Source organism: Poecilia formosa, unplaced genomic scaffold (assembly GCF_000485575.1).
Source record: "Poecilia formosa unplaced genomic scaffold, Poecilia_formosa-5.1.2 Scaffold321, whole genome shotgun sequence".
In the NCBI taxonomy this organism is placed as follows: Eukaryota; Metazoa; Chordata; class Actinopteri; order Cyprinodontiformes; family Poeciliidae; genus Poecilia; species Poecilia formosa.
Genome location: NW_006800260.1, coordinates 77,414 through 103,479, shown reverse-complemented (window position 1 = coordinate 103,479; position 26,066 = coordinate 77,414). Strand labels below are relative to the sequence as shown.

Genomic DNA, 26,066 nt, shown 5'->3' with positions numbered 1-26,066 from the left:
ACCTGTTGTTGATTTTATCCATCTATATCTTTTGATAAGTCGATTTAATGTGAAAATATATATATATATATATATATATCTTGCTCAATGCCACATTGTTTTGGCATTGGGTTAAATAAACAAGTTAAAGATTAACAACTAATATATAAATTGTGCATTTGAAACAAAACAGGCATTATTTAAAGCATAAGTGTTTTGAGTAAATCCAGGTATTTCTGCAACTTCCTGATTTTGGTGTTTAAATAATAATAATAATAATAAAAAATTTGTTTGCAATTTAAACAAGCAAGATGCCGTCTCGACCATTCTGGAGAAAACATTCATTTAGATGATTTAAAACGTCCAGTTGACTGGACATTTTGGAAAACATCTGCCAACCAAGGCATCGCTCTCCCCTTCATCTCCAGTTCTTCCTTATTAAAATCACATTTTCATTCCGTCTTTTTGTGACATGCGCTCTTTTATAATGCACAAAGCATATGTATGTCACACCCTAGGAGGGGAGGGAAGGAGACGGCTCGTGGGGAGGAAGCAGAGTCATCCAGCTGTGAGTTGGACGGGAGACGAGCTGAGACAGCAGAGCATCTGATGTGACAGCGGAGACAATCTCCCGCCACGATTGCAGCTCCGATCCTGGGAATAGTTCGGCAGACATGGAATCTACTCCATTTTCTACAACGTGCGTGTCCCTCTAAAACCTGGGATCTGGCGATCAGATCAGCCAGCGAGCTGGGAAACTGAAACCGAAACGAAAAGAGCCAGTTGTGATTCTGCGAAGGGAGAGAAGAAATCTCTCAGTCGCCCATCCATCTTTTTTCTCAATTGTGATTATTACAAGTCAACGGCGGCGCACGCAGCAGAACCCATGAGCTGCAACTGTTTCAGATGTCGGTGCCTCAAAATGTCACAACGCTCCTGCAGAGCTCTAAATATAGCCAAGAATCCTTTCTTCCTTTCCAGTTTGGTTTTCTCCGTGTCACTCTGACTGTTTTCCTCTCCTCAGGAGACGGCTGCTTCCTATTAGCAGAGCTGAGCTGCAGCATGAACACAAAGCTGAGGAAATGTCAGCGCTGCTGATTTCTGGCAGCAAAATCAGATCTCAACTCATTCAGTTTATGTGATATCAATATTTTCACTAATCATAACGCAAGATAGAGTCACAGGTACAGCTGGAGCGTATTTTAGGTCTTGGTTCAGTGTACCTGTTCCCATTTCGTCTTACTTTACTGTGTAAATTTATACATAAGTAACTGACAGGATGAGTGTGCATAGAACATGGATGGATAACCTGATCAGGTTTTAAGAAACTAACAGCTGAGGACTGAATGGAAGAATGCACATTTAAAGCTGAATGTCTTTATTGTTAAGAGATTGAAAGTGTTTTATGATTTGATTCTTCTCTGACCAAATAGTGATCAGATGGACCGCTTTCCAGTGGCTTCATGTTTCAGTTTTTCATAGATACAAAAAGATCTGACAAATCTTGAAAGATTTTGAGTCCTTTTCCTGAAATATTTTTTCAAACCTTTGCCTGACAGAGGCACCAGCTAAATAAACCATCCAAGTTTACTTTTGCACTTAATATAAAAGTCTTTTTTTTCTCTTTTTCTTTTTGCCAAATGTCGTAGCTCAACAGTTTTTGGGACCAGCTGCAAAAAAAATACTGGAATTCTCTTTATTTTAAATAAAATTTGTATCATGTTTAAGTTTGTAAAGGAATCTTTTTATGTTGCTCCATTGCTTCGTTTGTGTTGTTTTTTTTATAGGTCTCTCTTTTGGCATATGTAAGTAGTCTAATTCTGGATTAAAAATGGTTAAAATATGGCTGCCAGGTGGTTACGCTGGTGTGGAAGCTATAATCGTGGATGTACTGCATAATTTCGATTTCAAGCCTCTTTTCTGTCAAATTATAGTTCAAAAAAAGGCCACTAGTGCAACCCCCCCCCCCAAAAAAAAAAAAAAAAAAAACACACACAAATTGCCTCTCTGATTTCCGAGACTTTAAGTAGAATGTTACGGAAAACTTTAGGAACGCACTAGCATCATCCATTTTTAATTCGAAAAAGACAAAAAAAATGGGGAGGGGGAAAATACATCTGAATTTTTGTGACATATATTTTTGCTCTCTCTTTCTGTCACCTTCCTGTTTTAATAGTGTGAAATGAATCAATCAGCATCTCAAAAAACGACGATAAAACAAGTAAACGCATCAAAAAAAACAGATTCACCAAGTTTCCTTTTATCAATATAATCCAGTGAAATAATTGGATTGTTTAACAAGATTTCATTTACAGGACAGACGTGTTTTGATTAAACATAGAAAAAAAAAACACACAGTAACATTTCATGTAAGTAAGAAATTTGACTCTATTAAACAAGCCAATAAAACAGGACCTAAAAACAAAGTGCAAGTTTTATAAGATGTTTCTTTTTGTTTTTTTAGCCTCAAGTAGCAAGTCCAAACCCAGAGGTGTTATTTTTTGACGCTGCAGCCATCGCTGCGCTGACGTCGGTGTGTGTCCGAGTGAATGTGTTTCACCTCGCTCTCTGAGCGTCGATCTCGTCCGAAGTGGGGCCGTTCTGGACCTGCCGCTGGAGAGCTGGACCTGCAGAATCAAACCAGAGCAAAAAGGCAGAGAGAGAAATACGGATAAGGCAACAACACTGTGCTCAACAATCCATCACCAGCGCCTTGGATGTTCATTATAATTAGTGCCAGTCGAGACAATTAACCACCCAAGTGACAGGGGAATTAAGCAGGAGTTAACCATTATGTCACCTCTTTGTGGGGTACTGACTAATGCCGGGTGAAAAGCATGCTAATCCGCAGTTTAAATGAGCGCAGATTGATTCATCAAGCTCTTGTGAAGGCAAGTTAAACACCAGAGGGATGTGCTCTTTGGCTTTTTGTTCCGCAGCGCGAGACGCCTTGCAGAAGGATTTCGACGTCACACCAACAAAACTTTATTTTGTTCCGCTGGGATTTTCTGCGATAGTCCGACACAAAGCGGCAGATGATTGAGAAACGGAAGGAAAACAATCCGTGGTTTCCAGTTCATGTGGAGTATGACAGCAAGGGGTTTGGCACAACTGCAGACTTATGAAGACGCAGCCGTCCACCTAAGCTAACAGGATATTAATCAGAGAGGAGTTTACCATTTACTTTCCATTGTATATAAATGCACAGCCTTGTGTCGGTCCATCACATAAAATCCCACTTGAACACCTTGAGGTTTGTGGTTGTACATTAGTGGAAAAAAAAAACTTCAAGGGGTATGAATACGTTTGCGATGAGCTGCATCGTAGGATGAAAGTGACTAATAAGTCTGTTTTTCTTTTTACGGTTTGTGCTGCAGGGCCCCTGCAATGTAATCCCTGTAACACCATTAGGGAGATCTACAGATGGAGAACCAGATAGGGTGTGTGATTACTTCAAGTCGCGATAAGACGGGAGCAAAAGCCACTTCAAGCTGAGGGATTACAATAAAATCAGAGGGATTCGTCGTCTTTTTACAATGAAGCCTCCAGTTTGACTGAAGTCCCTCAGCGGTGTTATTAAATGTGTCACCAAAGAATCAAGAAGACATTCGTATATATACGTAAAATGTTTCTTTAAAGAAATAAGTATTAGGATGAAGTATGATTGTGATCATTGGATCTTTAAAGTGTTTCACAGCTTCTCTTTTGTGATCTCGTGGATTTCTTTTTCGACAGAGGGCTGTGAAACAAAGCAGAACTAAAAAAAAAAAAAATGTTCACATTCGCCACGTCCTGTTCTCGTCTAATGAAAAGTGTTGCTTTACATAATAGCGCTACGGCTTTCAGGGTCACTACTCTCTGATGGAAGCGGCTTTGGCTAATGGCTCCCATTGATCAAGTAACACAGATCCGAAAATAACACAGGCCGAATTAAAGGACGCGAGTCAAACCTGGTGTCAGGTGATTTACCCGATTGAAGACATGTGAGCATTGGTAGGTCTGGTGTTTACCTTACAAACAAACAAAGAACTTTGTTTCCATGTATTTATTCATGCGGAGTCATTTTCCTTCTTGTTTTTTAAGACAGAAACACCAAAACATAGCTCTGTCTTTTTTAAAGGAGTCAGTCATGAACAATACTTTTAATCCCTTAATTTAATGTCCAACAGAATACAGTCGCATCAAACGATTTGAAAGTGACGTGAAAACATCAAACATCTATTGCCACAGTAATCTCAAGCATGTGTCGCATTTTCCCTTAAAATACTCGGGCAAAAATGAGTTGTATCAAAAAGGAGTTGTATCAAAAAGGAGTTTTATCATGCTGGTCGTGGACCCACTGACACCAGGTGAGTCCCACTGCACCAAGACTCAGCTCTTCTCCTCAGCTCTGCATGTTAAGTGCAGCAGTGGGCCAAACTGTTTATTTTTAGATACACATATTCAGTTAAAGGTTAAAGACTTACTATTAAAACACACACAAGAAATGAGTTTCTAACCTTTACTGACATGTTCATCATTTTGACGCCCTGCCTGATGTACTCTGCTCTAGTCTCTTTGGTATCTCTCTCAAAACTATGAAAAAATGAGGCTGTATGCTGATGACATTTCTTGATACAACATTTAGCACTGGGATATTTTAATCTGCCTCCGTTGGTCCCTTCGTCAGCATTTTGATCGAATGCCTGCACATCCTTTGTTACATTTTGAAGGATGTAGCTTTCTTCCTACCTTTACAGACTTCTAAATCCAACATGGCTGCTTGTGTTTAGCTACAGCTTATTAATAACTGTATTTAAAAAATATTGACTTGTTTGTATCCCATTTTCACAAACTGTACCGTTTTGTGAACATGTGGGAAGTGTTTCCAAGAACAAAATCCCAAAAATCCAAAGAAATGATGTTGCCTGTATTGTTAATAGTAATTATCCTGCTCCCAGAGCACATCGGTCTTTTAAACAGGAAATTATAATCTAATTAAACTGGGTTTGATGTTATTCTCTGATCCATTTAAGCAGAACTTGTCACCAGCTTTGTCCCAATAGTTTTCTGTTCCCTGCTGCTGTTTTAAACTGGAAGTTCTCGTACTTTTCTCCACCAGACTTCCTTTAATCTTTGTTGAACCAAACATAATTTTTGCAATTTATCTGAGAAATTCATCTTTTTGGCTGTTGAAGCTTACCAGCTCTTTATCGTTTTTCTTTTTGTCTTTGTATTCACTTTGCAAATCATTGATAGTAATAATTACTTCTTGCAAGTTTGAGAACCGTAGTTTAACAGATTTAGTTCAGGTCTGAAAATGTTTCTTTTACTCAGTGTCAGTCATGAGAGGCTCAATAAGAAATCGGAGGACTTCAAATTACTACTTTCTAATTAAGTAACTGTAACATTTATCCAAATGTTTTGGCAAATGTCAACTTGGGTCTATTGGCATTTTCCGGTAAATAATTTCTGCTTTGGCTCTTCACAAACCAATGTTGTTGTTTTTTCTCCACACAAACACAAGGAAACTCAAAAACACAAATCAAGCACAGTTTTAACCACAGACAGAAACACAGCAGACACTTTTTTTCTTTTTTTTTTACCTACATGACATGCTGAAGAAGAGGAACCGGCCGTAGCAGAGACAGAGACACTGACAGACACACTCTCCTCTGACCATCTCTTGCCTTAAGCTGCCTTTACTCCTCCTCATCATCATCATCATCGTCCCCATCCATCACCTCCCTCCCCATGTTTCTTCCTCTCCTCACCTGCCCTCCTGTCTACTCCACTGAGTCAACGGTATCGTCTGTCATCTTCATGTAAATGACACCGGCAGCGGCAGCGACAGCAGCAGCCGCGTAGCGAGCAACTCTGGTTAATGTTTCAAAAGGTCGAATTTTCTCTCTGCTGCACAGCGAAGGCGCACAGAGACCCGGCCTCTCTGAAAGATATCGGCTTCATGGGTGCTGTGGTGGCGCGGGGGCAAAACACAACCCATGTATTGAGGCCTTGGTCCTCGTGGCGGTGGTCACAGGTTCGATTCCCGGCCTGGTGACATTTGCCGCATGTCTTCTTCCCCCTCTTTCATTACCCTCTTTCCTGCCGAACTACTTTCAAATAAAGGCCACTAGAGCCAACAAAACCATTTAAAAAAAAAAAAAAGATATCGGCTTCATCTCACTCATCAGCAAACTACTGCATAATAATGTTAAGAGTGCATCATTTTTTTTGTTTGCAAAATGAAATTCAACCAGCTTAGAGTAAGAAATATAATGTATCAACATCACGATTCTATGCATGCTTGACAAACTCGGTAATATTTCACAGTGGTACAATAAAATGCACATCTTAGCAGATTTGAATGTTAAAAATGCATTAAATAAATTAACATAAGCGTACAGAAAATATTGAGAACTGAGAAGTGATGGAAGATTGTTTTATGTCTTTCATCCACAAACAAAAAAACTTTTACAGCTATATTTAGCACACAATACTTTTGTTGTAAGTAATTTTAGAAAAGTCTTAGTCATAACTACCAGTATAATTTTTCTTATATTCTACCAGTCAAATAATTCTTTCAAATTGATTTATAGTCAAATGCATTACGTCCATGAAATACACCCAATTTAACTTATATGCTATATTGTAAAGCCCTGACACATTCTCAAAATTTGAAATTGCTTGCTCCATGAAGCGAACTGGTTACTTGATATTTTGTACGGAAGTGACCAGGTCCTTACTGATTTTATTGAATTATAAATCAGAAATGTAGCCTTTAAGTTCCTGGAAAGTACAGGTTTCAATATATTCTGCCATCTTGGGTTTTTTTTTTCTTAGTTTGAGCTAATTGTTCTATAACATGAAAGAAGAGATCCTAGTTATTTATACAGATAAGCTTATAAAGGACTAGCTGTAATTTAATTAAGATAATTTACATCTTTGTGGTATCTTATTTGAATAAAATAAAATGAAGATCTCTGTGTGGGTTTATTAAACTCCTTAAGTAAATCCATCACAAACTCAGTGAAGACCCGAGGTCACGCTTGAACCCACCTCACCACCAGAGGGCGCAGTAGACACACCTGTTTAAACAGCAAAGAAACATCTTTTTTCTATAACTCTCCTATTATAGCATTCATGCTAGGTCAATGAGTTTATGTCTTTTTATTTATTTATTTATTTATTTTTGCTTCCAGTGCAAAAATGTGGCTATAAAAATCAAACTTACTCATATTGTGCTTTCTGTATAGTGTGTAATTTCTATCGGTGGCTGCTGCCACTCAACCCTCTTTGCGCCGCCGCCCCACGTCATTAGGCAGATGAAAAGGTCCGCTCTCTAGCACGGGACCCAGGGGAGATCTTCTCAATGACTCATTCAAATTAAGAGGCTGCAGGGGGACGACGGGGGACACACACTGCTGCTACTGCTGCTGGGGAAATGAGTGGCAAGCTGTGAAAGTCACTCTGTCTCCGTCTCGTTCTACTTGCCTCTCTCTCTCTTTGTGACTAACTCAGGCATGAATAGAGAGTTACTGCAGGACAAACTGCACATCTCACATGCTCATGATATGCTAACGAAGTGTTTTAAAAAATAGGACTTAACTCCAGCTCCAATGAATCCCTGGTGACTCCCAGTGTAACCAAAGCTTGAATTAATGTTATCAATTGCACTCTGTTCTGTTATGTCAATAAGAAAAAAACCCATTAGCCAGAGTTTGTTAGACTTAGAGAGCACTGTTGCCTAACTTAGCTGCATTTTGACAGCTACTATCACTCTTGAACAGGTTGCTCTGAACTGCTTGGATCAGCATTTATGGCCCATTTGCTGAGGATGCTGTGTCATGATGCAGGCAGCAGTTAGGAGATGGTCTAGGAGTTTCACTGATTTATGCTTAAGGTCTCAGGATATTGCTGATAGCAAATAAAAGAGACTTCAGCTGTTAAAGAGATGCAATAGACTGAAGAACTTGTGTGAACATGAAGGATAAAAGTAGAGCCATGTGCACAAATCAGCATGAATCAGATTTTAAAATATAACTTTTTAGTATTTGTGTCTCCATGACGACGTATGAAATCTTGCAACGACCAAAGCCACATAACTGCAGCATTTTAAGACTAAAAACTATAGCTATACTTCATGCTAGCAAGGAAATAATGGGCTATGCTTTTCTATGTAGGACAGAATAGTTTTTCCCAATTTAGGGGAATAAAGTTACTGTAGGCAGTTTTAAAATGTATGTTTTTATCAGAAAACCAAAACTTCAATGTGGCCCAATAATCAATAAGAGTCTAATATTTCCTAACTTTGTTTTGTCCAAACTACATATTCCTAGAAAAACATCCTCCCTCCAGAATGAAAAGTTCATCTGGGCACCAGCAGCGAACCTATCCGAGTGCAAAGTGCATGTGTGGTGCAGAGAGGGGAGACCACACCTCCATCCTGAGCGCTGAGTACGTTGAGGGCGAAGAGCATGGCGTTGGAGAAGGTGGTGGCCTCCTCCTTGCTGGCAAAATTGAGGCCGTAGACCTGCCTGGCATCCCTCCATTGGTGAAAGGTTGGGGTGGCTTGGTTGTACTTGAGGCCTTTCACTATGGAGTAGTTGATAACTACCTGCAGGGAAAAGAAGAAGAGAGAAGTGGGGAGTTAAAAACCCATCATGTAAACAAACTGGCCTGTACAAGTTTCTAAAATAATTTCAATCTAAGATCAAGAGTCCAGAGCCAAAAAGTCTGACTCGTAAACCTAATGGACTAAAATAAAGATGGTGGACTCCACCACTGCAGAAAAGATACAACAATGTGGATCCATCTTCACAAACGCATGTAAATATGCGTTTACGTGTCTACAATGCAAACTGTAGACACGTAAACGCACAGCAATTCAGAGGACTCGCTCGGTGTGAGTCTAGGACGGTCTAAATGTGTTGCGTTCCTCCCGTAGTGTCGAAAACGTCACTCCCCAGGCTACCTGCTGGTCTTGCAGCTTGACGCCCACCACTCTGAAGGTGTTGCTGGCAGTGTTGTGGTAGATGTTGATGCGGCTGAAGCCTTGCTGGCCCGGCTTGATGGGGACCCACTTCTTGCTGGTGTCGTCGTAGACCATGACAGAGGCCCGCGCCTGGCAGATACTCTGCTCACTGGCAAGGACAAAAGGACGGAGAGAGGAACGAAAGGCTTAGGAATATTTAAGTGCTTCAGAGTCTCCTTATTAATATGCATGAGGCCGAATCTAATTTGGGAAGATTCAGAGTTCTCAAGGTCTATTTTGGCCAAGTGTCGTCGTAAGTTGTAGCATATCTGCCATGAGTGTAGTGATGCAAAGGGCAACACTTCCTAGTGTTATTTGTGAGCAAATAAAACAGCATCCAATGCTACTAACAGAGATTTAACATTTTTAAATATTTCAATTTTGAAATTAAAGGGGTGTCCTAATCTCTTCCTGACCAAAAACTGCATTTTTCTGAAAAAAAGTTTAGTTTTAAAAAGTTGGTCGTAACCTTCCAAGCATTGTTGAAGCCAATATTAAATATCCACACGTATCAAACATGTTGGGAAAATTAACAGGCTCTTGAAAGGTGACCTAATTATTTCACATCACTGCGGGTGTAAAGAAAAAAAAAGAAAAAAGAAAAACACTGATTCTCTCAGTGCCGTTTCTTTTCTTCCAGACATAACATCTGCTAAGCAGACATATCAGGGGGATCGGGTCAAACACAGTCACTGCATTAAAAACTCTTATTTTGACTGTAGGATTTAGTCTCATCTCCACTGCCGAGAGCAGATTTAAAGTCTGTTACGGTTAAAGCTACCAAAATAAATAAATAAATAAAAAATAGCTGAAACCCATAGTTTACTATTAGAGAGGGAGGACAAAAGCAAAAGTTCTTACAGCCTGTGGTAAAGCTGTATGGAATAAATGTGCCAATAGACTAGCAATAACCACACTTATTTACTTATATTACTATCGCTATATTGGTATCTTTTTCATATCTCTGTGTTTCCATCATGAAAACCATTTTATTGAAAACTATAAAATAGGTTTGAAGCTACCTAAATGATCCAAAGTTTAGATCACGACTGCATTTTGGTTCTAAAAACAGAAAAGAATGTTTAAAAAATACAATAAAAGTGGCAGCTTACAGCTTACTTTCTCCATAAAATGTGAATACGTCAAAAACAGTTCTTATAAATATATGAAACCGGTTAAATATCTGTTAAATATCTGAGCCTGTTTCATTGGATTACTTGCAATACTTCAAGCAATGATTGAAAGTTTCTGCCACCCACAGGTCAGACAGGTTTGGCTTTAGTAATTTGAAATTAAAGTATTGGACCACTTTCAGTACTCCTATAGTCAGAGTCTTCTTTTTTAAAACACATATCTCCCAATGAATCTGTAATAAAGTCTGTTCAATCAAATAGTGAATGCAGTGAAATTTAAGGTCTGGTTTTTAAACGTTTAAATGTAAAAAAAAAGAAAAAAAAAGGCTCGTTTTCACCAATTTTGTACATCTTTACTGGGGTTGCTAATCAATCTGGAAGTTGCTTTATGACTAAAATGAAAGCACAAGCTTTAAATTGAGAATAAATTACTTGGTTTTCATCTGTAAATAACAAGGAAAGCAGCTGAAAAACACACAGAACCAGAATCAAGCACAGTTCAACGTCTCCTCGTCAGTGCACTCGAGATCGGCCCCAGCAGGGCAATGATGTGTTTAATTTATTTTGGTTAAGTCGCCGAGTCCATTCATTTTTTAAACAACGTTCGAGGCAGCTGGCTCTAAGAAAAAAAAAAAAAAAAAAAAAAAGTAGGCGCTGCAGGCCCGGAAGCATGAATAAATGAGGTTCTTGTGCTAAAAGAGACTGGAGGTGAAGAAAAATAGAGACAAAGCAAAACAAGAGAGTTTGATTCTGACTGACAGCTGCAAACACAAACAGGAACGCTTCGTATATCTCTATACGAGTGCGACGTTCGGCAAGCTGATGTGCAGAGCATGAATAATGAATTAAATACTTATGAATTTACCATGACGGCGCACATTTGCGCACTCGCACATGCATGTGAACTCAAGGCACAGCGAGTTTAAACCGCATCATCCGAGATCACTCCGCTGCCAAACGGTGCAACAGTAAAATCGAGCCTACTGGGACAGAATCCTTTCCTCCAGTCCGATATATTCAATAAATTAAAAAAATAAAAATCTCCTTTGCATAACAACAGTTTTGAGAGAGCGTGTTATTTTCCGGTCTGGATTAAAACGTAATCTGCTTCCTCTGAGAGTCTGAACGCCATAACCTTGAGGGCAGAGACGATGATGACACCCACAGGCCACACACACAAAACGATGAAAACAGAAAGCAGCTCCACCAGGGAATACATTCACAGTCTCTAATGCTCGAATCGCTTTCAGATGATCCAGATATAGTAAATGCTCTCCAAAGGGAAAAGTTGATAATCGATCTCCAACGTGCAGCGTCGATCGATCTCTAATATGAGGAATGAATTTCAGCGTTCTCTGCCAAATTCACTAGCGAGATTGTGAAATTGACCCACATTCTTTAAACATTTGATTGTTTCAAGACAACAGAAGAAGTTTTTTTAATAGCAATTGCGTACTTATGATTATGTGAAAGCTTAGGCAATGCTGTGCAGATCTTACATATTACAGAGAATAAAGAAATACAGCTAATTTCATCATAATGTTGATTTGCTTCTGAAAGGCACTCAGAGATTTTTGCGCATTTTCTTCCACTCAAAATGAATCCATTAAATACCGGAGCTGCGAGTCTGTGTTTCCACAAAGTATTTAATGAGTAAATAAAATCAACATTTGAATCTGAACTCGTTTTAATGAACCGACAGATTTTTTGAAAAGCATGAAGCAAGTCAACTTGCTTCTCCAGAAGTCTGGAGTTTGGTTAATGAGGGCTTGTGATGATAAATATATGAATTATTCATTCGGATTCCTGAATTTTAAACGATTCCTCAAGTTTGCACATCATTTTCAGGCAGAAGCAGAAAGATTACTATACATGCACGCACAACAGGTCAAGTCAGCTTCTGTTTTCCTCGTTTCAGGGGATTCCAGGTGTTTTGTCAAAACCTTTTTACTTCTTTATATAAATTATTCCTGCTTATGGCAAAACATGTTGGTAAAAATATATATTTTTTCACCCTCAGTCTCTGATTATGCCACCTGGTCCCGCTCTAACCCGTCATGTCAACCCATTAGCTTCTTCCCTGTCTCTTATTTCTGGTGCTTCCTGTCTGGTTGCAGTAAAAATGTCCTCTTCTGGCATCATCTCCTGATTTGAAACAAGCAGCGCAGCCATGAGCTTTAAGACTAACAGGGATGTTCTGTTGATTCACAGAAATCACAGGAATGAAAAATAAAGACGTAATTAAAATCTGCATGCATTAAAAAAAAAAGAAAAAAGTAAACCCTGAGGCAGGAGATATAAGTAGCACTTTGATCTTCTCTTCTGTGGATGATTAGGCGGAATTTGAAGTTCCCACAATATCTGGTTGGTAATGGTCTGACTGGAGGCTGATTCTTCTTTCACGTCTGCTTAATTTAGAGACATTGACTGAAATTGCACTCGTCTGTGAGTTGTTTTGAAGCCGAGAGCAGTTCTGTTACATTTTTTTTACTATGTAGTCTCGGCTCATACAACTACGGCAACTTGCAAAAGTATTTATACCTTCAAAAATGACAAGATATGGGAGTTTGTATGATAGTAATGCGACTGTAAAGGCCTATAAATTTGTCAGTCATGTTTCTTGCAGTAATCTGTGCTGGTAGGAGGCTCGGCCATCCACTGGAGGACTTGCAGCAGATTTTACAGCGCGCTGCCCTGCAGACATCACGGCATCAAAGCCACTCTGTTGTGGCTCCACTCTCCGAGGGACGTGCTGCTCAAGGCAAGCGGCGCGCAGACAACAAAGACAAATTGGACTAAAATAGCAGCACACACCGCTGTATGCTAATTTCTGTTCTCGGCCAAGTTGAGATGCATATCTACGCACTCCGGTTCTGGTGCATTAGGACTGGCAAGGCATTGAAAAGCTGGTAAGTGTCGTTAGCTTAGCTGCGAGTTGAAACAAACTTCCAGACTAAGATAAAAATAGAGACTTAATAATGATTCAAGAAGTAATAATGAGAATCCAAGTATGAAGCAGGTTGACACCTGAAAGGACTTTCAACAGGCAGAACAAGGCAAATCTACGTACAGTTTTAAAATTAGCAACTTTATTTGAGTCTAGAAACCCCAGAAATGTGCCACCTGCAAATTAAGATAAAAAATAAGATTCAAATTTAAGATGAAAACAAAGCAAATTTTAATAAAAGACAAAGATTTTTCTGATGTGGTTGCTTTTTTTTTTAATGTCATCCAAAATGATTGACTGTTTGCCTTATGTTGCAGCCGTTAGCTAAGCTAAAGAAATCAGTGTTGTGTTTCTTTAGAAGAGAGAGGAAACATAAAACTAAACAAAATTAAAAACATGGAGAAAAAAAAAGAGTAAATACATCATTCAACAAAACCTAAAATCTGAGTCACTGGCCCGAACAAACCCACTGAGTCACTGTCCACAAAACACAGCAACAGTTTGTTAGAAGTGACACGACCTTTACAAATACAAAAACCTTGAGGCCGAGATATTCATAGCCATCATGAACTGCAAAAACTCAGAGGTGAAGAATCGGATCTCCAAGTCTATCCGTTCCAAAAACAGATAGTTGTTTTATGTGTTAACTGCAGATATGAAGCCTTGAGTTGAGCGAAGCTGTTGGAGCGAGCAGCCCGGTGAGTCACTGCAGCACGCTGCTGGGGTTAATGAGTCTTCCACGGCTCAAAACAAGCTTATGCTGCATGGTTATGCGGAGGCCTGTGCAGTTGTGGGATTCATAGACTTTGACCCATTTCACACAAACAGAAAACCAAAAAGATTCCCGTCTCAAACAAAATGGACTTTCAAAGAGATTATTTCACTCCTATATACAAGCATTGAAAGCACTGTGCAAATATATTGAAGGGTAAAATGAAAGTTCAGTCACCCAGATGAGTTTCCTCTCATTCTCAATTCATTGGGTTTAATATGACACCCTTTAAGAGCTTCAAATGTTTTCACTTTCCATAGAGACTGTGTTTCTGGAAGGTTTTGAACATCCTCCCGGAAGGGCATTTCTGAGGTCAAACACTGATGTTGGACATGTCCCATAGTGTCTGCTTTACTTCATTCCAAAGGAATCTCCTGCTGAACTTCACTTCAGTGAACATTCAAGAGCTTAATGCTGAAGTCAGATTCAACATATTTGGAGAAGTTGGGATGTCAATATAGAGACGCCCAAGTAGCCATTGTTTGCAGAACTTCTTACAGACATTGCTTTAAGTTTTATTTTCCATCAGCAAACACCACTTTTAATTTGTTCAATTACAGGCACTACTACGTTTAACATGTGTTTTAGATGCACTCTTACAAGTGTGCCTTGTAAAATGAATAGGTTCCTACCACAGCTTACCAGTGTTGATGCGAGGAGCAGCCATATTGAAACACAAAGTCGGGCCTTACACATCGTAACTTGGGGCAGTCAGAGTTTGATCCAATTTCCGAGTGAGAGGTGTGAAGTTGGAATTTCCAAGTTCCGACTACAAATGGAACGCACCGTAAATACTGGAGAGCGGCAGCAATGACGAAGCAAATAAATAACCACAAAATGGGCTGAACAGAAACTCAAAGGATCTAAAACCACAGGGGGAAAGTCTGACAAATGTTTTAAGAGAGATAAATACAAAAATAAAAGAATACAGGAAACTAAATACAAAGGAGCAAACATATACGACCTAAAAGGGAATGCTAATGACATAGCAAGACCACCAGTATAGCAATAATAATGGACACAAGCATAATGGAAACAGACACTAACACTCTCGATTTGTGAAATTTACCATCACTTTATATGGCCTACCACATCAAGGCTGAGTTGCTTTTATTCACACTTAGTTGCAACAATCCTAACAACTGACTGGAATATGCAGTAGAGAGAGAAGCTCAAGACTGAACTTATTGCACAACTACGTTGAAACTCACTGAGGTTTGAAAGTGATCCATTCAATTTAATTTATTTATATAATGCCAATAACTTGGATGATTGAGAGAATATCCCAGGCAATATAGTGTAAATTCTTTTATCAATAGCCTTGCCGGTGCATTTTTATTCACTACAGTTAGCCTCTATACATCTAAACGCATTAAAGTTTTTCTTTTTTCCAGAATTTGTGGATGAGGAGAAAAAGCCAGATCACAGAGGGGCCCTTTGTGCTGCCCCCCCCACCCCCGGCCGACTGCTTACAGGGAAACAGCGAAATCTCCAGAGTGAGCGGACAGAACAATCGGCACCATAAATTGTTTGTCTCTTTATCTCAGTCCCTCACAGAATGTTCTCTGTTTTTGCAGACGGCAGGACAATGATGAAGAACCCTCTGCGCTGGGAAGCGGCCAGAAAAGTGGCGCAGTGAAACTTCTTCTGCATGCCAGCAAGTATGTATGCGTGTGTGTGCGTGTGTGTATTTCTGCGTTTGTGAAGAGCCGACTGCATAAAACATCAAAGCTGCATAAAGCAGGAAGAAGAGCAGCTGACAGCTTAAAGATTTATAAGTGTGCAAAGGCAACAAGACAGAAACCTCAGCAAACTAAACCTGCAGAAAGTGGGATAAATTGTGTCTGCAGTCCTAAACTTTGGGGCAAGTTGGTAACATTTAAAAACGCCTTGATTAACTTCTGAACCGAACGTGAATTTACATGAAAGTTTTTGCAGTTGATGCTAAAGTAGAGCTCACTTTCAGAACCGTTCCTGCATCTGTGGAATGAACAAAGCCTTCACACTTCCAAGTTTTTCACATTTAGAATATTTTAACACGATTTTTACATTACAGGCCAACAGAAGGTGCATAATTGGTAACTTTTAGCTGCACCTCTTCTGGCTTAAGTTTCTACCAGCATTTCTTTTCAAAACAGCTCACACTCAGAGTGTATGGAGAGAATCTGTCAGTACCAAACATTACACACAGATAGACTTTATTTACTAACTGTGTGACTTCTGATGGCAATTAATTGCTCTAGATTTTCAAGTGAGGGGGAATACAGATGTATGCCATATTTTGTACATTTTATATGTTAGTATTTTTGAAAATTGTGCATTATTTTCCTTCCACGGTTTATTCCCGATCTGGTAAAAAAAAAATAAATAAATAAAATCACTGACATTGTTTGAACTAAAAGGCAACAATACCCCAAAACAGCTTCTCAGCCTCTGTGAAACGCATACACAAGCTGATAAATTGGTGCAGCATAACAGCTTGTGTTTACATGTTCCTGTCCTGTGGGACAAAACCATCCCGTTGTTCATGAGGCCAAACTTAAAGAATGTAAACCATCACGCAAAATGGTGGCCTGTAACATAAGCAGTCTGCCTGCTGTGTTGTATTTCTGATGTTTAGGTGGTGGTGCTGATCTGTGGGAATGAGAGCAACACAGAAAACTCCAGAGAGACAGGGGAGAAAAAAAAAAATGTGCCAGTGCTGACAGCCTGACTTTTACACAGCCAGTCTGCTCTAGTGCAAACAGTTATAAAACAAACCAAATGGGTCAACTTGCAGAGAAGAAGTCTAAAAATAAACTGGCCCCAGCTGAACCAGGTTCCAGGTCTGCAAATCATGCTGCGTAATTTTCAGAGCTACGACAGGAAAACTCCTGAAACGTGGACAGACTGAAAGAGCGTGACGAAGCAACGTTCATTAATGTTGGATACAATCCCACAGATTACAACAGTGTTTTGAACTGTCTCTTTAAGGTTTGCACGGTTTGGACCACTTTAGAGGACACAGATGTGTCTTTTGGAGTGTCAAGTCCATGTTTTAAAAATTGTACATTGCACATTAATTAACATTTATATATAAATACATGTTATTATTTCTATCTGTAGATTTTTCTGTCTTGTTATGAGTCAGTTTGTAACCATTTTGTCTATATAATATAATTTATTTGTTGGCTCTTTAGCATAGTATGTTGGCAGATGGTAGTATAACATGGTTTTAATTACAAATGTTGATAATTATTGAGTCAGTAAGTAATATTTTTCATTAAATTGAGAAAAGGGGTAGGATTTGTGTTCACTTCTTACTCCTTTTCAAACAGAAATGTGGAGGTAAACACATTATTTTGGCCCTGCTTATGTATGAAAGTTTCTCTGTCCTATTGATTGCTTTTTTCTTGTTGTTAAAAAGCTGTTTGAAATAAATAAATCAAAATTATTATAGGCAAGCGGCTAATTTCCGTCTAGTCTAGCAGGCTACCTGCTAACGGGATGTTAGCAGGTTACGGGCTAACCGTTTACATCCGGACTAACCGGATGTAACCGGCTAACTCTTTAAATAATATTTTTTAAAAGCCTCATTATGCAATAAAAAATATTCAAAAAGGAAAAAAAGAGGGTAAACAGTTGGTTGCAATATGTAGTCTCTAATGGTTCGATAATTTTGACTTTAAGTATGTAAGTTGAATAGAGGTGGTATTAGCAGTGCTAAAAATAGAGTTGTAAACAGTTCAGCTATGCTGAGGTAAACAGAAGTAGGAAAAGTAGTTTATGCCCCTAAACCACTGGAACAAACAAATCTACTGCATAGTTTCCGCATGCTAAACAGATCCATGTGTTTTGTTTTTGGTAAAATAACAGACATCAGTATTTCCACGGTGCACTGCATGTCAGGCTGAATACGAAAACTCCTTTAACATCAACTTGTGTATTTTTAAAGCCCGGTCCGAACCTTATGATCCAGCGGAGGAGAAACACTCACATTCACGCAGCGTCACATGCTCCCAGTTTCTCCTGCAGCCAGCCTGGTGGAACCGCGCTACGGCATGCTAATCTGTTGGTATGACAACTCGAGTGGGATATTAGCTTGGCCTAGAAAATATGGCTATGCAGAAAAGATGAATGAGCAGCGAGACATGAATAAAAGACAGCCTCAGACAGCATACAGCCTAATTATAGACTCCGCTGTGTTTTTCACAACACTGCACATCGTCCTGTCTCAATAAATAACTGTTTCTGCATCTTTGCGTGGCTGTGCTGGATGTGTTGCGGTTCTCCTCTCCGGGTTTTGCTAATTCCCTTAGAGGTTATCTGGGATAGCCAAAAAGGTACAAGAGCCCATTTCGGCGCCATAAAACAGATCTGAATTTATAGTTTAATTCCAGCTGAAAGCTGTGAAGAGTGTGCATCTAGACTGGGTGGGTTTTACTGCTGCTGCGCTTGATTGCATCAGGCATTTGGGAGAGTTCTTACCCCATAGAGCTAACGCTTAGCATCCAAAGAGCAGTGGCAAATTATTTCAAGTAAATGTTTTTTTTTATCCTACATGTGGCATATATTCTGCACATTTGGAATCATGCAGGATGATTCCAGGAGGCTGAACACTAACACAGAGGAAACAAATATTAGTGGTCTTCTACTACATGTGAAAACAATTTACTGTACATCTGGAGTAGGATAGCAAGACAGACACTTTTTCTTCCAAATAATAATAAAAAGGTATGGATACATTCTTCCAAAATCTTGTGGTTGCATGGTCTGATGAAAGTTAGCCTTTTTCTGACCCTAGACCTATGCAAACCCTGCATGATCCTCTCTGCATATCTACTTGTGGTCCTATGACCAAACCAAGCCAAGTAGTGATAGACGAGCATTTGGGCAGACTGAATAATGGCAGTGTAGAAGCTGACCAGCAGCTCCTGTGGCAGGTTGTACTTCTTGAATTGCAGCAGGAAGTACAGTGTCTATGTGTCAGGACCATCTCAGGTTCCCAGGAAGTGATCCACAGTGTTGCTGAGGATGGTGAGGGGAGGCAGCGTTGGGTTAGTTCTCTGGAAGTCCATTGTCAACATCACCAAGATGGACCAAATATAAAAATCTGACCAAAATGTTCTTCAGAAAAGTATTAACTACTGCTCTTCAGAAAAGTATTAACTACTTTTCTGAAGAACAGAGTGTATTGGCTTAAGCATTGATATTACTACATAGCACGGTTTTCAAATTATTTATCATGGTCTGAGCTGTTTACATCACACAAACTTGGGCTTTTAAAAGAGTTGCATATACTTCCAAGAGCCACTACCCCATTTGGGATTGTTTTTTTTCCACAAACTAAAATACATGTTTTTGTTGTTAAACTGATTTATTTTTATAGTTCTAGTTTTTTTTTCCACGTTCACAAAGGGAACCAAGCTTCTTTGTTAAATAAGGTTCCACTGAAGACAGAACCAGGAAATCTGCTGACAGTTTCACAACAATGGAGGCCTGCTGTGAGCATAAATGCTTCAATAGGAAGACGTCCTGGGGGCGTCGTGAGGTGTGGCGGAGGAGCGGTCTGCCCCCATTCTCTCTTTGCCCAATTCCTGTCTAGTAACTCTGAATGAAGGCTTCTAGTACAATATGTTCTAGAGTTTATTTATGTCCAATACGTTTAGGGTATCAAAACTTGACTTACAGTAGTCCAGCTGGAGAATTTATTTACTTAAGACTAACAAGAGCAAAGGCAAACGTTGCAATACTGTATGAACTTAAATGCACCAATCTTCTCAGAAACTCTACTTTCAAATGTTAAAGCAAAGTAATTTCTCTTCAAAAATGCTAAATAACACAATACACTTTCATGGAAATTTGAACGCCACTTTTTGTTGTACCCAGACATTCCTCTGGTTTGTTGTCTGTGGCGATTTTGTTCTTGTCTGAATTAAATTTCAACAGGACGTTTTATACCATGTCCAGACCCCTCAGGCCGTCCTCGTCAGTCCAACTGAAGCAGTGACGTCTTGCTACAAATGCATCACAGAAAAAGAAAAAAAAAATCAAACCTGCCCTGGCGAGGGTGCAAAGAATGGTTGATTTTAGTTCCTTATATGGAAGCCCTTTAGGTCCAAATCTGCTGTCTGATTTGGACCTAACGATCAAGTCCAGAACGATCAGTCGATTGGTCCCAATCAAGCCACGTATGGGTTAATGAACCAAATGAACGAGCCGACGGATGGAGAATTTTTATTAGTTGAAGCAGAGAGGATAAAACGAATGCATGTGTGTTTTGAAAAGAGAAGAAAACATCCCAACCATGAACATAGCGGGAGCAGTAAACTTGGATTGTTTTTAAGAAAGAACATGAGGAACAAATGCAAATGTAGAGTGGAAGCAAATAAAGCTGGGAGACACCCTGAGGCCTCGCTCCTCTCTGGGAGGCCATTTAACTGCTACTTTTTATTGTGGAGCCTCTCACACACACACACACGCACACACACGCAATGCAGACAGTTCCTATATGGTCTATACTACACCTAAACATTTTCTGACAATTAGATTTAGTGTTTTTCTTCAAGGAGCAAACACACAGTCCTTGAAGGAGGGGTTTCCGACCCGTCCTGCTCTGAGAAGTGCCCCAGTGTTGGACGCGCCGGCCTTCCTGCTGGTGCTACAAACCATCGGTCAGCACATCGAATGACCCAGAATGTTTCACAGATTCCCAGCTGTGCTCTCTTTATGTTTGACATACATTCACGGCAGCCTTCATCTCTAATCTGTCAGACCACGGCGCAGTGAGGGGTGAGGAATGATAATGCGGAAATTTCGGTCTCCTCTGGGAATCCTAAAAACCCAAAAGCCCCAGCTCTCATCCTAAAACATAATCCTCAAGCAGTAACTCGCATTGTATCGGCTCTTGAGTTTAAGTCAAAAGCTTTTAAGGTGAATGAGCAGAAGAGGCTGCGGAGGGTAAAATCCCAGGAGCAGCGAGGGCGTTTTGTCCTGCAAATATATGAAACAGTGCTATGGTTGTGTTTCAATGATGCTAAAGCTAATGTAGCACAAGAAGAAAACAACCCAGAGCAAAATATGACGGAGTATATCAGGAAAGTAGCAGCCAAATAAATAACCAAAACTGAAAATTCACCCAAAAAATAGCCTGCTATATTGTATGATCTTAATCTTTTTAGACTTTTATGAGTAAATCTGAAATAAGCAGTGAGAAAAAGTTACCTTAACAGGTCAATTCAATTCAGTTTTACTTACATGGCACCAATTTTCAAAAAATGCCGTATCAAAGCACTTTGCAAAAGAAAAATCTTTTTAATTCAATCATACAAACATTCCAATTGATCCCAGTTATCAAACAATACAACAAGCTCAATTAATTACTCAAAGTGGCTTAAAAATGCTTCTATCTAAGGAAACCCAGCATATTTTCCTTACAGAGTGCTTGTTAGTTGAAGCAGAACCAACAAAAGGTGCTTTTCGGTCAAGGGAAACTGGATGAAACTAGCTTGCCGAGCCCTAAACCAGTGACTGGCTGGGAAGAAACCATAAAAATCTGATCTTTTTAAAAATTTAAGACCACTCATAATAGCAAGACTATAAAAATACTACTATTACTATTCTTATTTTGCTAAACAAAGCATAAACAAGAGCCAGTTTGGTGACATCCTATGGAGATTTATATTTACTATCGTGATCTTCTTCAGACAGCAGATTTGGACCTAAAGGGCTTCCATATAAGGAACTAAAATCAACCATTCTTTGTTCAACACGTTTTGACTTAATTATCAACACAATATCAACCTGTTAAAGTGAATCGACCTGTTTGGCAGGAAGCAACATAATGAAGAACATAAAAGCAAATTATGATTATAGATAGTAACACAATGTAGTCATGGTGATGCTTCTTTTCTAGACAAAAAGATGAAACCTGGATACAACACAGTGTTATAGTTGGATTGAGCTTTTGTGTGTGTAAATGGATTTAAATCTGATTTCATAAATGGATTCAACTGGAATAAATGGCTTTTATATCTCCATTTATATCTGGAGCTGTTTGAAGATGTGTCATGTTGCTAATTTGTTGAGTAAATTTAATTGATTTAACTTGAAATAAACAGAGTCATTAGCTAGACTAGAACAGAAAAAAAATTTGTTTTATTTAACTAAATTCAACCTAATCAATATAAAATTTCAAATGGACAAGTTTCTTTACTTAATGTGACTCAGTCCGGTCAGAGCCAACACCTTCGCTGCAGCTGGTAGAGTCCCTGTGTGACGTTTTGTACTTAAAGCCACCATATGTTGAGCTGTGGTTGAGTGGATTGGTTGTCATGGTTTTCAAGCTATCATGTGGTGATCCTGTGGTAACCATGGAGCCCCTGGCTGGTGCAAATTTCCCAGCATTCTCCCAAAGCTTTTTCTAAGACAAATGGCACGCCCAAGATCCATGTTTAAACGTCTATTTTTTTTTCCCCTCACAGTCAAACCTTCCTCTTTTTTCTTCCTTAATTTCACCTCTGTCTGTCTAACCCAGCAGCGCCTTATAGATGTTCTTTCTCTTCATTTTGCTTTGGTTTTCTCACCATCCAACCCCCTCTCCCTGTTTTCTTCTTCCCCCCTCCTCGCTCTCATGTAATTTCCATCATCTGCTCTTCTCAACCTCCCCGTCTCGTTTGGTTTCTCTAGAGAATTTGCAACCAATCTGAATCCCACAAAAAATAAAACCACCCCAGAAACACATGTTTAAGAAGGAAATCTTGAAAAAGTATTGTATAGCATTAGTCTGAGGTACAATGCCGCACTCTTATTCAATAATATCAGACAGTTGTGTGAAACATCTCCATAAAAGCAAGATATGAAAAGTTGAGTGGAAGGAAAAAGTGTGGATGATCCATAAGGATTAACAGGTTTTAGTTAGCTGTAAACCATATCAAGTAAATTAACCGAAATTAACACTTGAACAATATCAATATGTGACAGGAATCTTAATAATATATCTGTATTATATTGGTCCTGCTGAATAAAACTAGCCAACTCCTTTTATATTTACATAGCAAAAAAATAAGATCACGTATTTTGCAGATAAAGCACAAATGTGATGAACCTGCCTGAATTAAAACGTCTCTGCTCCAAATGAGTATCCGTTGCAGTAAATCGGATTTGCTAAACGCGATTGCTTGAATTAGTTTCGTGGAATCAGATATTTAATCTCTGCAGAGGCACACAAATAACTCTCAGTGTGTTAGTGTGGTGTGAGGCGCAGCAGGAAATGTGAAAACCTTGAGTCTATATAGTCACACGCTCAACATTGTGATCGTTTGAAAAACTCCACTGAAGGTTACGAATAAGTTCTCAGTAGTGAGTATATTCGATTTTTCTCCTGAGATCGCGCAGATATGGTTAGGTATTGAAAGATGAATTTCCGTCAAACTTACATCCCTCCCCGTTTTTGAAATCCTGACTCATTTTGCAGACGGCTTCCCTCCTCCTGTTGGTCCAGCTGTGACTTCCACATCGCCATCAGGGAACTCTGCCAGGCCGTGACAGTGACACGCTTTAACCCAAAATAGCTGCTTTAGCAGCAATGAGGCCTGGCCACCCTTAAAGCTGCTTAGTGGGGCAAAACTCCGGCTGAGTCCCTTAAAGCTGCACTAATCAGAGCTGTTAGAAGAGGAACAGTCAAATGTATTTCGTATTGGATTACGAGCACATCCCAAAGCTGTCGATGCAAAGATTATTCTCCAAAAATTGTACACAATTGTAAGCGCGGCACCACATCGACGTATTTTTACTCGAGACGTCCAAGAAATTACTCAAGTAAGAGTAAAAAAGTATTTGGTAAAATGGCGATTCGAGATCAAAACAAATGACATCATCAGATGAAACGAAATGTAAACCTATGTTGAATTTTTTGGAATTTTAAAGACCAAAATGAAAATTATTCATACAACATAATTACAAAAATAACAAAATCAAACATTTTTCCAAATCAAGTTCTTTCAATATGAAACTAACAAAAATTACAGATGTGTGTGTCTGGTGAATCTTTGGCTAAAACAAGCTTGTTTGTCATTCAGTGAAGTTACTCACAGAGTGTAGTGTATCCAGAAATTTTTACTCAAGTAACACTAGCTATTCTTCATAATAAAATCACTTAAGTGAAAGTAAAAGGTACTGCAGTAAAATACTTCTACAAGCACAGTTTGTCAAAAAAATTACTCAACCAAAAGTAACTAGTCACAACCCAAATCTAGATTTTTGATCAATGCTAACAAAAATATTTTTTTCCAATCAGTAAATTAATCAAAGCTGACAACTTTAACCATTTTCAATCTATAAACACATTGACCATTGTGTACCAAAGTTTTTTTTTTTTTTTAAGTTTCATGAAAATCCCATAAATGTTGAAATTCCCTCATTTTCTGTTGGATTCATAATTAGCATCAATCAGTCATCAATCACTCTGCCAGACCTCAAAGAAAATCATAAACCGGTACCGGTCTGATGAGTGCATCTCTAGATAAAACCACCGGGTTTTTTTTTTTTGTTTGTTTTTATTCCCCATTTCATCACAAAGCATGACATCTCAGCAACACCTGAGCGCAAAGGCACAATTACATCCCGACAAGACAAAGAGAGGGGAAGCTGTTGCTGATCTGAGCATGCGTGTTCAGCAGCCCTGCGAGCATGACGGCAGCCGTCGGACGCAACAAGCCGCCCTGAACACTTCCAGCTTCAATTGGAGAGAAAGACTGACAAAAGAAGAGAGAGAGAGAGGACAAAAGAGCCTCACAGGCTCCCAAAAAAACGGAGGACTGCACGTCCATTAATGGCAAATCTAACCCAATCGCAGCACTATCTGCCTCTCTGTTGTGAACTTGGTCAGCTCCCTCACAGGCGATCAATGGGCCCCCTGGTTCTTCCAGGGCCCTGACACTTTTCTGCACAGCTAGCTTATACATAAGAGCATCCAGCCCCATCCCCCTGCAACGCCAGTCAGGCACTCACAGCAGCACTCATCATACACAGACCTGCCTTATATGCTGCAGCAGCAGCTGGAGGATCTACTGAAAAAAAACAAAAAAACAATCATGTGGCATTAACTAAATTCTGCATGGAAATGAAAACGGAGCGGCAGCGACAAAAGTCAAAAGGAGGGGAGCATGCAGAGGATTTATCGTTAATAACTGACAGATTTCTCATTCACAGAAAATCAACGTCTTGCGGTTTGGAAGCCTACCTGACTTTGAACTCGGCGAGCTGCGGCTGCACGCCGGGTTCAGCACAGTAGATCTGGGGGAAGTAAAATCGATGCGACTGAAGGTTGATGTCCATGGCGAAGGATGCAGATAAAGTCCTGTTATGTGCACAACAATCAAAATTAAAAAAAGGAGACAGGAAACGTCCGGTCTCAGGTGTTCTCTTCTTTGTCTGTCCTGAAATCAGTCGCTGACACTCCCACTGAAGGTCGGGAACATTCCAGTCACCTTCTCTGTGAACGGCCGCAGAGGTTGGAGAGTGCTACCGCCAGAAAGGCAACCCCTTCCTCTTCATCTCCTCCGTGTACTGAACACGCAGTCACCTCTGCTGTCTGCCACTGAATAGGCACACTAACCTATTTCCCCACTAGCAGCTACTGTACACTCAGCAGCTGTGAGCGCAAGAACAAAGATAGCTCCTCTACAAGAGGCTGTCTCCCAAAGAATCGAGAGGCAAAACGTCGGATTCCAGTCACCGAGTCATCCTTTAGAGGGTAAAGATGCAACCGTGGGAGGAGACAGGAGGAGGGGGAAAAAAAAGCTGAATTATGGATGAAAGAATTGCCTGAAATAGGAAGGCACTCCTCAGCCACACACAGAAGACTGAATAGGGAATGAGAGTCCTTTGGATTTTTTTACGCTTCATAGGCAGAAGAAAGAGGAGGGTGTAGAGGGAGGGGAAGAAGTGGAAGAGATGGAGACCGAGAGAGAGATTCCCGGTGTTGTGAGGCGTTGCCCTCACTCTGTCTCTCCCCTCTCTGTCTCATTGGATTACCTCCTCCCTTTCTGTGCCCCCTCCCCTCCTCCCATCCCTTCCCCTCCCAGCTGTGACAAGAGGGGGAGAGGGGCTACCAGCCCCGGAGGCTGCTGGCCCCTGATTGGCCGGGGCGTGGATGCGTAAGCCCGGACGGAGAGAAGGAGCAGGGGCGAACAGGACGAGCAACAGATTTTAATTCATCTGATGGGCCCTCGTCACTTCCTC

At 39.9% G+C, this 26,066-nt stretch overlaps 1 protein-coding gene across 9 annotated transcripts in view; it reads right to left on the bottom strand.

Annotated features, from left to right (window-relative positions):
* The window catches only part of LOC103152656 (ena/VASP-like protein), a 40,232-nt gene that overhangs the window by 4,598 nt on the left and 9,568 nt on the right, over nucleotides 1–26,066 (bottom strand). For 2 of the 9 annotated variants that reach the window (XM_016661286.1, XM_016661287.1), the window contains exons 1-4: nucleotides 25,066–25,828; nucleotides 8,933–9,101; nucleotides 8,398–8,575; nucleotides 2,540–2,606 (exon numbers count right to left, since the gene is read on the bottom strand). In XM_016661286.1, the coding sequence (XP_016516772.1) occupies nucleotides 2,540–2,606; nucleotides 8,398–8,575; nucleotides 8,933–9,101; nucleotides 25,066–25,160 (509 nt within the window). In that variant the 5' untranslated portion in view covers nucleotides 25,161–25,828. Of the gene's footprint in view, nucleotides 1–2,539; nucleotides 2,607–8,397; nucleotides 8,576–8,932; nucleotides 9,102–12,139; nucleotides 12,323–17,820; nucleotides 17,916–25,065; nucleotides 25,829–26,066 lie in introns of those variants that run through there. The other 7 variants (XM_007573214.2, XM_007573216.2, XM_016661291.1 and 4 more) reach the window with 6 other exon arrangements.